This window comes from Ostrea edulis, chromosome 6, assembly GCF_947568905.1.
Source record: "Ostrea edulis chromosome 6, xbOstEdul1.1, whole genome shotgun sequence".
NCBI lineage: Eukaryota > Metazoa > Mollusca > Bivalvia > Ostreida > Ostreidae > Ostrea > Ostrea edulis.
This window is the reverse complement of record NC_079169.1, coordinates 87,740,053-87,753,562: the sequence shown is the minus strand read 5'-3', so window position 1 is coordinate 87,753,562 and position 13,510 is coordinate 87,740,053. Positions and strand designations below refer to the sequence as shown.

At 37.6% G+C, this 13,510-nt stretch overlaps 1 protein-coding gene across 1 annotated transcript; it reads left to right on the top strand.

Moving 5' to 3' along the window:
• Positions 1 to 6,983: 6,983 nt before the first annotated feature.
• On the top strand, positions 6,984 to 12,532 carry LOC125647471 (uncharacterized). The gene is made up of 11 exons (XM_048874143.2): positions 6,984 to 7,141; positions 7,238 to 7,275; positions 7,489 to 7,552; positions 8,803 to 9,012; positions 9,324 to 9,461; positions 9,568 to 9,726; positions 9,846 to 9,883; positions 10,171 to 10,225; positions 10,315 to 10,593; positions 11,936 to 12,133; positions 12,255 to 12,532. The coding sequence occupies exons 1-11, from the start codon at positions 7,126 to 7,128 to the stop codon at positions 12,398 to 12,400; spliced, it is 1,341 nt and encodes a 446-aa protein (XP_048730100.2). The 5' UTR covers positions 6,984 to 7,125; the 3' UTR covers positions 12,401 to 12,532.
• Positions 12,533 to 13,510: the final 978 nt, after the last annotated feature.

Below are 13,510 nucleotides of genomic sequence, written 5' to 3'. Positions count from 1 at the left end.
TCCTCGTGGTTACTTTGAAATTTGAACCCCTATTAGTTCCTCACCCTGGTACACCTACTAAGGCCCATGGTTTGAATCTCATTCACATGCAGCGGGTGTGACCGGTCGACAGGGGATGCTTACTCCTCCCAGGCACCTGATCCCACCTCTGGTATACCCAGGGGTCCGTGTTTGCCCAACTCTTATTCCTTAGAGGAGTTATGAGATTGATTGTTCGTTATCTTCACCTTTCATTTTATTTTGTTTCTTGAGAAGATTTTTGAACTACCGAAATGTTTTCACTTTCTCCCAATTATCTCCCCTTGAAAATTATCATGATGTCCCTTTATTTGAACAAACTTAATCACGGATCTGACCCTTCTTTGAATCCTCTTCACATAGATACATTGTGAGGAGATTATTTGAAATTGGTGTCATTGTTCTTGAGAAGTCGACGACCACAACAATATACATCGCTTATTATTAACACCAATGTCATGTATTCAGTGTTCAGGTAAATTAATGTAATGGTAAAATGTCTCTTGTGTTGATGTATGCATCTTCCGTGATTTTCAATATCTAAATGTGATATTTGATTACGTCAAGCGCCTGCGGTCGGTGGGTACCCCAGTCGTATTGATTCTAAAATGGACCAAAACACCACGTGAATAGCTGACTTATTTACCGGTCAAATTTCAAAGGTACGTGGTAGAACTTGGTAGGATGACAAGCTTGATACGTGAATAGACACACAGTGGCGTACCTACATAGCATTGTAAGCACGTGCTAACAAATATTTTTTGCAATTTAAATAAAAAGATTGTTATTATTTCATAGTAACTTCCGACAACGCTTTGCGTTCCTACTGGAACTATTTTTGTTATGTTACAGAACGGTCGCCAAGGTTAGGTGGTTAGAGGGGTCGTTTCGTGACGGGGAGGGGGTTGTGGATCAGAAACCCACTCGTACCTTGGCCGTGTTATGCACTCAAGGCTTAACAATACTTGTATACATGTAGTGACTGTTCCTCCGCCAAACGTTCAGCATTTAAAAGTGAGAGTCGCTGGTCTTTCGGATATGACCTTGAAAACGGAGGTCCCATGTCGCGTCAAGTGTTGGCTAGTTAAAGAATCATCATTGCTACGGCCCTGAGCGCTAAGATTAGATAAAAAAAATTGACACTTCACTTACAGCTGGTGACGTCTCAATATGAGTGAAAATGTTTTGAAAGGAACGTGAAATAAAAACAAACAAACAAATTTAGACCCCTTCCCAAACAAACCAAGAGCTTCGCAACAAAATAGTTTATTGTATAGTAACATTTTTTTCTTCCAGTGGTGTTTACACAAGAGAAGATATGCCATTCCAGTGACCCGGATATTTATATAAAGCAAGAAGGATGAAAGATCCTAGCATCCCTGAGGACTCTTCGCTTTTGGAATCATTCATTTACCATCAGTGACCTTGACATTTTATAAAACCCACAGAGACTAACGTTTGTATGTAAAGTACTATTCGTATAAGTCTCATGTAACTTGGTTGAAAAATGTAGCTATAATGTTATACATAAGAAATTTTCTTTTCCCGTAACCTTGACCCAACGCCTGTGACCTTAAAACCATTCTCTAACCAGAGTTCCATGCGCTACTCGCACCATACCTCTGTCAACGCTCAATTTATAGAAACCTGTAAAGGTTTCTAATAACCAACATTTATGTTTTGAACTTTAATATTAAGTCGTATTATGAAATATTTTTAGTGCAATTAAATTGATGTGTATATTGTTTAAAAGCGTTTTTTCTGATCCTAAATTTGGAACTAATTCGTAATATGCGTATGAATGTAGATCATTCACGTGGTGGAGATTTAATATAAACATGGAATCAAAAGTAAGAAAGGCTGTAAAAATACGATAAAACTTGTAAGATAAGAGACAAACAGCTAAATGGTAAAAATGTAGCTAACAAAGTGCCAATGGGCTATGAAAAGAGCCTGATGTGTCACCTGTTGCCAAGACTTCTTTAAGGAAAAGAGAATGGCTGTTCATATCATGTGATTATATTGTCACGTGATTCCAAGCGTTGACAGAGGTGTAAACGAAGCTTGCATAGCGCGCCCTCTGTTGAGAGAATGCCTTAAACCACTAGGAATCACAGGCCCGTAGGCAGGATTTTTCAAGGGGGGTGTTGTGTTACATAGACTCGCAACGCGAGTCTATCACCTCGCACCGCGAGGTGCCACTACGGCAGGGGGTCTGGGGGCCGCTCAAGGCCCCCAGAAGCTCTGGGGTATTTGGTGCAAAATCCTGAAATCTAGCAATTTCCTTGCACTTAATTTGAATTTTGGAATCATGCTTTTTTTACTATGAATTTTCATGATTTTCATAAAAAATCCCGACTTTAATAGTCACAATTCAAACAAAATGCCGACTTTAATAGTGCTTAGTAGTTTTCAAGGGGGGGGGGGGGGTTCGTACGAACCCCCCCCTGGCTACGGGTGTGAATCAAGTACGAATTTGAAAAAAAATTGATATATGTAAAATGTACCTAAGTCTTGTACTGCCCCCCCCCTCCCAAATCAGAATTACTCTTACCTTGACCTTTCAAGCACAATTATAAAGAGTAATAAATTCATGTTATCAGGAAAGTTTAATAGAAATGGGGTACATGTCAGAGATGCAGCATAAATATTGTAAACAAAGTTTGAGAGAAAAACTTCCGAATTCATGAATGAACGGATTCCAACAAAACTTTGGGAAGAGGGGATATCAAATTAACGCAATAATATAGATGTAGAATAAATCATTGATTTAAACTGTTTAAAAAGAAAACATCGATTGATGAATTTCATTTCTAAAATGATAAACAAAAATTGGAATAAATGAATAAAATCATGTTTTGTGGAATAGGTTAGATTATTGATTTTTAAAATAAATCATTTTGTTAGCAGTTGATAATGAAGCTAACCGTTACAGAGCCAGACTCCCATCGCCTCGGGTATTTAGTCTACAGTTCACGTCAGTACTGTTCTTATATTGTTAAATGCACAGGCACCTGAAGAATGGATATTACTTAACCCCCTTTTCTTATATTGTTAAATGAACAGGGACCCGAAGTATGGATATTACTTAACCCCCTTTTTAGCTCACCAGAGCTGAAAGCTCAAGTGAGCTTTTCTGATCGCCTGTTGTCCGTCGTCTGCCAACTTTTTACATTTTTGACTTCTTCTCCAGAACCACTGGGCCAATTATAATCAAACTTGGTCAAAAGCATCCTTGGGTAAATGACTTTAAAGTTCATTCAAATGAAGGGTCATGTCCCCTTCAAAGGGGAGATAATCACAAATATGTAAAAATAGGATGGAGTCATTTAAAAATCTTCTCAAGAACCACTGGGCCAGAAGAGTTGAGATTTACATGAAAGCTTCCTGACATAGTGCAGATTTAAGTTTGTTAAAATCATGACCACTGGGGCTAGGATGGGACCACAATAGGGGATCAAAGTTTTACATTCTAATTCTTTAACAATCTTCTTAAAAACCATTGGGCCAAAGAAGTTTACATTTGCACGAAAGCTTCCTGGCATAGTGCAGATTCAAGTTTGTAAAACTCATTGTCCCTGGGGGTAAGATTGGGCCACAGTAGAGGGTCAAAGTTTTACATACAAATATAATGGGGAAATCATTAAAAATATTCTGAAAAATCACTGGGCCAGAAAAGTTTACATCTACATGAAAGCTTCCTGACATAGTGCGGATTCAAGTTTGTAGAAAGGTCCATGGGCCTCTTGTTTTTGATGAAAAAAAAAATTGCAGCGATAATATCTCTAAAATATGTGGATTCCCTATTTATCTCATCCCTCTTTCGATTTATGCAATTGTTTCACGCTTTTTGTAAGCTTTAGAGATTGGCCTTCTTCCGGTGTAATAAAATGTATGTATTAAATGAGGTTGAATTTCCCTGCGATTGTTTATGGGAAGTCAGAGATGTTGTAGACAGAGCGAGTTTGAAGCTGTCAATTTAGCCTCCCTTGCATTTCGCTTTCAACGCATTGACGCTCGATGTAATCTCTAAACGCTCTCGTCCTAGACAGCGCCCAGTGGACCAGCGCTATTCTTGACAGAGTGTTTAATACATTAACACGCAAATCTATTTCACACCCCATTGATCATTATAGGAGAGGTGTGAAGAATTAATTTATTATATAAAATATTCTATTGACTGATCAAGAGTCCTGAAAAACATATAGACATACTTGTATGAGTATTTTTCAAACATTTGTTCAAACTATATATACATGTGTAGTACTAGTCAGATGCTCTAACCACTGAGCTACCTAGGCCGATATCCACGGTCCGTATAGCCCTAACTGCTACATTCCTCCCCCCTTAATTTGTCTTCGCACAACTGGTCACGGCACCAAATTTTGTATATATAGGAGAGAGGAGAAAATCTGTGGCTGGATCGGGAATCGAACCCGGGACCCCTGCATTACTAATCAGGTGCTCTAATCACTGGGCTATATCCACGGTCCGTATAGCCCTAACTACTACACATGTATGGTATATATATAAGCACTAAGTTCCAACAACACCCGATACCCATGTGTGCCGTATCCACAACGTGGATACAAGGTCAAATACAAAAATTATACAAAGCACTAAAACGACCAACGACACGAACAACCAGGTTGTCAAATTTTCGGGACGATCTGTCCCTTCTTCAGGACAATCGAAAAGCATAACATACAATGTAGTATGGCCAATATTAACAGTATTACCAGAGAATAACACAATAACAAAAAACTACAAATACATGTACATACACCTAGCACTACAATTATACTAATCTACAAACGTGTATATACCGCAGAGTACATGTTTGGGGTTAGCTGTTTGTGCTATGAAAGGTGAAGATAACGAACAGTAATCAATCTCATAACTCCTAAAAGGAATACAAAGTAAAGAGTTAGGTAGACACGGAACCCTGAACATACCAGAGGTAGGATAAAGTACCTAGGAGGAGTAAGCATCCCCTGTCGACCAGCCACACCCACCGTGAACCCTGTGTTTTGATCAGGTAAATGGAGTAATCCGTTGTCAAATCAGTGTGCCAAGATATATAGCTGTTTGTATCATATGAAACATTAAATAGCTATTTGTATTATACCTTCTCTGATTTAAAGAAAAAATATCGGTTTTTAACTGTTCGAATTTTTCTAGTTTATCCCTTGTTGGGTTTCTCATTGTACTGCTCGGAAGTGTTTAGCCCCCCTCCCCTGCTGCCGTCTCTGGTCACCTATTTTTTTAAAGCATGAGTCCCCTACGTTGCTTATTTCGTTATACTAAGCAAGTTTTTGTATTATGTGGCAATTTTTTGTATTATTTATTTTTTGCCACGAAAAGTTTTTGTAAAATGTGATAGTCCCATATTTATTTGGCTATGTATGAATATACTACTAGTAAATTTAAAAAAAAAAAAAATGTTTTTTACTTTGTATGAGAATTTTTACAAGCTATTAGGTGTGAATATAACTATATGTTTTTTTTTTGTTTTTTTTTTTCTTCTTTTTTACAAAAAAAGATTGTGACACTTTTAAAATTTCAGGCATTTGTTATAAATACAACATGCTGGACATATCCGCTATCTTAACTGCTGGACACTTGCCCTATCTTAACTGTTGTGATCCTCTGGTTATAGCTGCAGAACTATTTTCAGACAGCTGCAGTTCTCAAGCTATCCTCGGGTATCCTCTCTCCGTAGGTCTGAGTAATTTTGTCAAGCTTGGGTGTAAATGACCTGAAAATTGCATATAATGGACTTTCTGTTCTATGAAATATCACTCTGCATTAGCTGACATCAAAACTCTCGAAACAAAAACAAATAAACGTTACGATGATTGAAAATGGTTTATGGATATGAAATGCCTTTAACAATATATTACAGCTAAAAGTTACAATTTATAAGTGAAGTTTGAGGATAATTGAAAATCTAAAGTATCATAAAGATAGGAAATTCGAAAATCCTGTGATCAATAGCTAAAAACTATTATATCACCCATTCAAAAGCGGACTAGGAAACGTCACTCTTACTAAATAAAATAATCATTGTGTACTAGTAATCATTGAATGATTATTATCGAATTAGGTAGATCACATAGTTCTTTGAGCGACAAAAGCGCCTCATCGTTATCACTATGCGGATGGTCACTTCATTCTGAAAAGGGGGTACTTTTGAAGAGGATAGAATATTTATTTTTAAATTACATAAAGTGTATCTGATTATTTTCCATTATGTCAAAACTTTTAAGAGGCCAATATCAATTTTTTTTTAGAGACTAATATCAAAACTCTTTAGAGACCAATATCAAAACTTTGTAGTGAAATCTGAAATGATAATGATAATTTAAAGATTATATTATTAGAAAATAGGAATTTCATTGTAAAATGTTTTCTCTAGTTCTTCCTCCACGTTTAGTGACCACCTATAGAAGACAAAAGGGTACCTGTAGGCTATCCGCGGGTCCAGAACAGCGCCCTAGTGAAAGGGGCGGGGCAGTTCCCCTGAAACTCTCGAGAAATTGGAAAATAAAAACTTGCAATGTATGTACACCACATTGGAGTGTTCATTTTTTAATCAGTGCTAATTACATTTCTATGCCCCAGTAATCGAATATTTGGGGGCATAAAGATTTTGGTCGGTCCGTCTGTCTGTCCTCAGAAACTTTAACCTTAGCTGTAACTTTTGAATGGATGTGTATTTTATTATACCGGTAGAAGGCCAATCTCTAAAGCTTACAAAAAGCGTGAAACGATTACATAAATCGAAAGAGGGATGAGATAGACAGGGAATTCACACATTACAGAGAAATTATTGCCACGAAAAAAAAATTATCAAAAAAAAAAAGGGGGGGGGGGGGTAATATCCATACTCTAGGTGCCTGTGTTCTAGAGATGTTTTATATCAACACTATGCTTTGCCGCATTTTAAAGTAGTCGGGTTCGAAAATCGAAAAATACTCAATCGCAGACGACGTGGGGGAAATGGGCCAATATTGTGAGAAGATTAAGATGTCTTTCTTGTTAGGAAACACGTCATAGGTTCAATATGTAAAGTTTCTTTTCTTTTGGAATCCACTGTCGCTGAATATGAATTGGTATCCATGTAAGTAACGCCTGATTTTGAGCAGGTGACAGAAAAGTTCGTTTTTCTAGCTAAACATTATTGTGCAAAAATTCAACGCAAATTTTCCTGTTTCAGTTTTCATTCTTGCTAGCTGTGTGATGCTCCAGGTGTCGGTAAGTCAAATGTTCATATACCTGTAGGTGCTTAAGTCGGTAATTTGTTGCTTTAGGCCCGGGTGGGAAGGGGTGGAGGCTGGTCCATTTGTCAGATTACAAAAAAGAACAGAAAGAAAATATGTCAAAATTGTCCAAGAACCAAGAATACTGGGAGGCTATATCTAGGTATTTTATTCTGTCATTTAACATAGATCTATTGTTCGATTACAGATGACTCCTTCTGAAGATAGAGAAAAATTAAACCTAGATAAAAAATACACAGAAAAGTACACCAGTGAGTGAAAGTTTTTATTTTCTAATTACACGTGGTATTCTAAGTACACATGATACCAAGACACTACAGGTTGGGTTTTGCTATATATTCAGTGATTTTTTTTTGTTTTTCAAACTACCACCCCTCCTTTTGAATTCGGTAAAATTAGCGACATTTTCCTCAAATTGGGAAAAATCACTCGTAGTAAATTAAAATGGTAAAGATGCATAAAATAATAAAATTACAATTTTTTGGTTTGAGGTTTACTTCAGATCTGATATAAAGTCATAAAATGAATATGTATTGGAAGTCACACCTTGTATGAATATTATTTACTTTTTCTAAGAAGTACTTATTGTTTAATATCATAAAGAAAATAATAAATTATTAATTCACCAGCAATTGTACCCATAATCTTGTATATATTATATTAGTAATCAAGTTTCCAGAATGTCTCTCCTGTTTGTATTTTTCGGATTTTAGTAAACCCCTATACTGTTGGCCACTTTCTGTTATTAGCCTGACCCTACATATAATGGCGGTCAAACATGAAAGTGTCAACAATATGGCTGTATCTGGAAACTATATACTTCGCTGCATATCTGCTTATATGGATGCCTCCATTGTTTTACATATTCTTTACAAAAGCTTTTTGCATGTGGAATGGTTTGGAGAATAAAACTGAAGAAAAAAACGTATTTACTCTTGTCAGCAACCTTTTTTTTTAAATGGCCTAATTTTCCTAGATAAACAATTGGGAAAAACATATATATATATATATAATTGGGAAAAAATAGCTAATTTTTGTGAGGGGAAACAACCGAATATCGGTGGCATTTTGGCCCCCAAAAAATCACTGTATATTAACATTTCCTTAACGATAATTCTATCGTGTGTCATCGTTTTATGATTATCGATGATTAGCACTTTAATGTAAATAAACATTTACATGTTGTAGATAGAAACAATGGAAGCATCGTTTCATTTCTGCATTCAACGTTCATACAATACTAATAACCGGAAATTTTAATTCCTAAAAATAATTTAGCATTCGTTTTAATGCTGGCAGAATCTTAAAACATAAAATCATCGCACGATAGATAAGTAGATGGAAAGAATTTGTGTAAAGTTTTTAGAACCATCATTCAAGATGAAAACGTGTATCTGAAACATGTACAGTTTAATGCGTTATTTAGGTGTAGATCTAGATTAATTTAAAAAAAAATGTAAATAAAAAGGTAGACAGGTTCACATTAAGTTTATTTCTGTAGGAAGACGGTATCTGAATTTCAAAGGAAGTGCCAAGGTTGTCGGCGATGCAAAAGTAGTTACACTCTCGTGTAAACCTAATTTGAAGATTAAGCACGAAGATGGACGCCTCTTTTTCAAAGCATGGATTATTGCAAGCAATTATTTTTTTATGCGGTGGTCACCAAACGACAGTGGTACAAGTAGTGACAGCGACTACTACACCATTGCTGGTAAGGCACATTTACATTTCAGGCTTGTTATAAACGAAATCACGTCGAAACTTCTGTTACCGGTATAAAATATCTCTCTCTCTCTCTCTCTCTCTCTCTCTCTCTCTCTCTCTCTCTCTCTCTCTCCCAGACTCTGTGTATTCATCAAATACCTTTGAAATCACATGTATTTGTTTCAACTACTTGGTCAATTACGCAAGTGAAAAAAGTTTTCGCTCGCGAAAAGGTCCGAGTAGTTACAATGACTGTAGATCTGTTTACATCACTAAACAGTCCCTCCCTATTACTATTAGAATGTTTCTTGATTCTAGATGTTTATTACAAGGACAAGGCGAAACTAGGTTTGAACAACATCAGATGGGAATCAACTGCTGGTTTTGACAAGATGTCAACTCCTTACACGATAGCACTGGAAAATCGAAACATTCACGAAGACGTTGTATATGATAGTAAGTATGGCACACGAAAAGACAGCAACGTCCATCTGTGTGCAAACTAGTTGCTTTGCCATTTCATACTTTTGAAATTGTAAACCAAATTTTAAAAACTTTTCAGAGTTTAAAGGTTTCATGAACTTGTATCTGATCCTCCACCGCTGTGATCCCGTCCCCGGGACCTTCCTCTGTGAGAACGTCGTATACGCCCATTACGTAATGCCGCCCCGCATGGTCATACTATCGGATTTCTTTTCCTTCAAAGCAGATAAAGTGAAATGTGAGTACTCTCTCTCGCCCCCCCCCCCCTCTCTCTCTCTGCCAAAATTTGACATAAACCGAAGCAGTTAAATGAACAAATGTTACTGGAATTATTGCATACGAGTTAAAATTTTGTAGGCCCGGATTACAAGTACGACAACGGCTTTCACAAAATGGTACGTATCAAGCGCGTATCCAGCTGGGGTGAAGGGTGGGAGACCGGGGGTCCGAAGCGTTTGGGATTGTTAAAAAATAAACTACATGTATCTTTGTGAAGCTTCAGTTGTAAAAATGAATACTGCATGTAAATGTTTGACCCCCAAACAGTTACATAAGTTGGAACCTCACCTCCACCCCCCAGAAAAAATACCGGAGGGTGGACCTCACTCCATAGGAAAAAGATTCTGTAACTTCGTATGCGGATTCCAGCATTTCATATTTACATCGATTTAGTATTTTGCAGGACAGCTTATCTGTAGAATATCGCAAAATGATGGAGAAGAGTTTCAACCGAGAAGGTATCGATTCATTCTGTCCTGTTTTGATGACGATTCTATAATTGTTTGTTTGTTTTTCAATTTAATGAAACTTTTCACATTTGCTTTAGATTTTGGAATGGCAAAAATGATATTTCGGGAAGTGAAAGGAAGCGGAAAGAGAAAATACAGCGTGCAGTGCAAAGTGGAACCAAAATATTTGAAGGACGTGACGAAAGTGGCGGGATTTTACATCTTCTACCAGCCCTTCAGGATGGTCCCTCAAGCGCGTGTCCTTCTGGCTGGGTTCACTGAGACCCCTCTCTGGACAGATTCATATAAAATTCGAATGCTTCCACAGTTCAAGAAAATGCTGAAGTCAGAGGATGGAAGAGGTGTTGTGGGTGAAGGTAATATAATCAGATATACAAGTGCATCATGGGTAATATAATCAGATATACAAGTGAATCATGGGAAATATTTCTATATCACACAGGGAAACATAAAAGTTTATAGACGCTGTGGATACAGTAACGGGAAAAAAAGAGTAAAAGCTACTTGGATGTTTTGTCGAGCACGATCTATATATATAATCTGAAAGTTAACTCGTCATTTTTATATGTAAATACCAGAGTGTTGCTTTTATTGGGAACGTTAGGTGTCAAAGTCGTATATTTATCAACAGCAACAAGGGGACGCAGTAAAATGAAAATTAAATTGATAACGGTCGGAATCTCATGAATGATTTAGAACAACTTTTCGAGAGAAAGATTATTATCTTCCTTGTTTTCATTTGTCTGGATTTGTGTGTAGTCCGACTTCCTAACTAATTCAAATTTGTTAAGAACACAAGTTGCATAGTTTGTTAAGAACATGAGTCAGACAGGTTCCCCCCCCTCCCCCCCTCCTCCCCCCTCTGTTTATTGCTTAGTTTCTTCTTCTTAGTGGGTTCTGCCCATGGGGATCCGGGTTAGAATATGTCCTCAGTGCTCCTTGCTTGTCGTAAGAGGAGACAAAATAGGGCTGTCCTTCGAATGAGACCGCGAAAACCGAGGTCCCGCGTCACAGCAAGTGTAGCACGATAAAAATCCTTCCCTGCTCAAAGGCTGCAAGCATAGGTCTAAGTTTTGCAACCCTTCACCGGCAATGGTGACGTCTCCATACGAGTGAAAAATTCTCGAGCGGAACGTTTAACAAAATGAAAACAATCAATCTTATAGGGCTCGGTTCGTAACGGGGAGGTTGAGAGTTCGAGCTCCGCTCGTACCTTGGTCGCATGAAACCTAATCTTGAATAAACATGAAAGATGAAGATAACGAATAGTGATCAATCTCATAACTCCTATAAGCAATACAAAATAAGGAGTTTATCAAACACGGACCTCTCGATATACCAGAGGTGGGATCAGGTGCCAAGGAGGAGTAAGCACACCCTGTCGACCGGTCACACCCGCTGTCAGCCCTTTGTCTTGATCACAGGGGGTAAGCCTGTTTTGGGCTCGAACTCTGAGGTGCCATATACATGTAGAAAAGTGTCCAACTCTGACCCGGATAATAAAACTACACACTCGCTTGAAATACCTAAAAAATCATATCAGTATTTTGTTCTAAAAGAGGAAGAATATGATGTGCACCGAGACTATTACATGATACGTGTATTACTTTTGGGACATCACCCAGGAACACTTAATCAGGTATTTTTTCCATCTGAAAACGATATAAACTATTTACGTTGTCTTTGGAATTTTTGCAGCGAATGGAGCTCAATTTACAGTAAATATGCTTTTGGATGAATGTGATGCATTGACCGGAAACTTTCAATGCGCAATCGTAGCCAAGGTCAAAGGAAAATCAAAACATCCGAAACACAGAAATGGAGCCGTAATATTTGAGATTGTGCGAGGCATGTACAAACTACGGTCAACCACAGTTTCAAAACCCAGTGACAAATGTAAGTATCCCCCCCCACCCCCCCTAACGAGATGATGTATTTTTACAATAAAACATTTACAATTGAATCTGAAATATATGTTACCAGCATTTATAAAATGAAATTAATATTGGTGTTTTAGGTAAGCCTGAAGCTGATGCGTCCATAGCCTTGACGGCAGAAAAAGTAGTGGTGAAAAAAATAGACAAAGAAAAGTCGGCAGGGATTCGGATAAAACCCACACAATACTGGATAGTGATAGCCGGGATTTTGCTGACGTTCTTTTAGTAGCAGAAGTACTGATATTTTGTACAGGGACTCTTATTATGAGTATTTTGACTTCCTATAGATATGCTTTTGAAATAGATTATAGCGGGGTTTTTTTGTATCGTAAGTTTGTAAACTTATGGACATTCAAAATCTCTGGATTTTATTTCTTGGTAATTGTTTTTATCTCACCTGAGTTCAAGGCTCGTACGAGTTACATATCCCGGAGATATTCGGATGTTGATTCCTTATTTTACGCGAATACATAGTTAAACTGGTTCCCTGTTGATCTCGCTGTAGCACCAATCAGCGGGGAACCAGTTTAATACTTAGTATGACGAATGATCATGATCTTGATAGTTTACGGTGATACATCTCTCGACGTTGTTACACCGCGCGAGCGTCAAGTAGCAAAAATTTACATGGAGCCACTCTTCACTATGTCAGCGAAAGTGAATACTGGTTCTTTGGAGGCTTTCAGTTTGTCGATGATATCTGGGGGTACTGCATTCCAGTCTCTGATGGTGTTTGGGAGGAAGTTGTATTTCAAAATGTCTGTTCTTGCATAAATTCTGTTGTATTGATCTTGATGCATATTTTTAGTTTTCCGTTTTGGTTTCGAGAGGAGTTCAGTTGGTATATTGGCTCGGTTGTGTAGGCCTTTGCAGAATAGTACAAGTTTGTTGTTTTTTTCTCCTGTCCTCTAATGGTGGTAACTTCAGGTCGTTTAGTATTTGCGTCATGGTTCCTGGTTCGTATGTATAGTTTGATGATATGAATCTAGCAGATCGTTTTTGCACAGTTTCTAGTTTGTTCTTTAGGTATTCTTGATGTGGGTCCCATGCTGAGCTGGCATATTCTAGTAGTGGTCTAATTAATCCTTTGTAGGCTTGTAGTTTTACTTCGTGAGGGCATGATGATAGGTTCCTCTTAAGTAATCCTAAGGTTTTATATGACTTGTTGCAGGTTTCCGTTATATGTTTTTCCCAGTGCAAGTTGTTGGTGATATGTACCCCTAGATATTTTATGGATGTCAGAAATTCTAGGCTTGTGTTTTTCAGGGTATAGTTGTAGTCGATGTTTGTTCTCTTCCTGCTTAACGTCATCATGTTGCACTTAACTGGCTGGAAT

What these genes read in the sequence shown, in the direction of transcription:
- LOC125647471 (XM_048874143.2), top strand. An exon ending in GTGTGATGCTCCAGGTGTCG is followed by an intron (nt 7,276 to 7,488) that starts GTAAGTCAAATG and finishes GTTCGATTACAG; the next exon opens with ATGACTCCTTCTGAAGATAG. An exon ending in GAAGAGTTTCAACCGAGAAG is followed by an intron (nt 10,226 to 10,314) that starts GTATCGATTCAT and finishes CATTTGCTTTAG; the next exon opens with ATTTTGGAATGGCAAAAATG.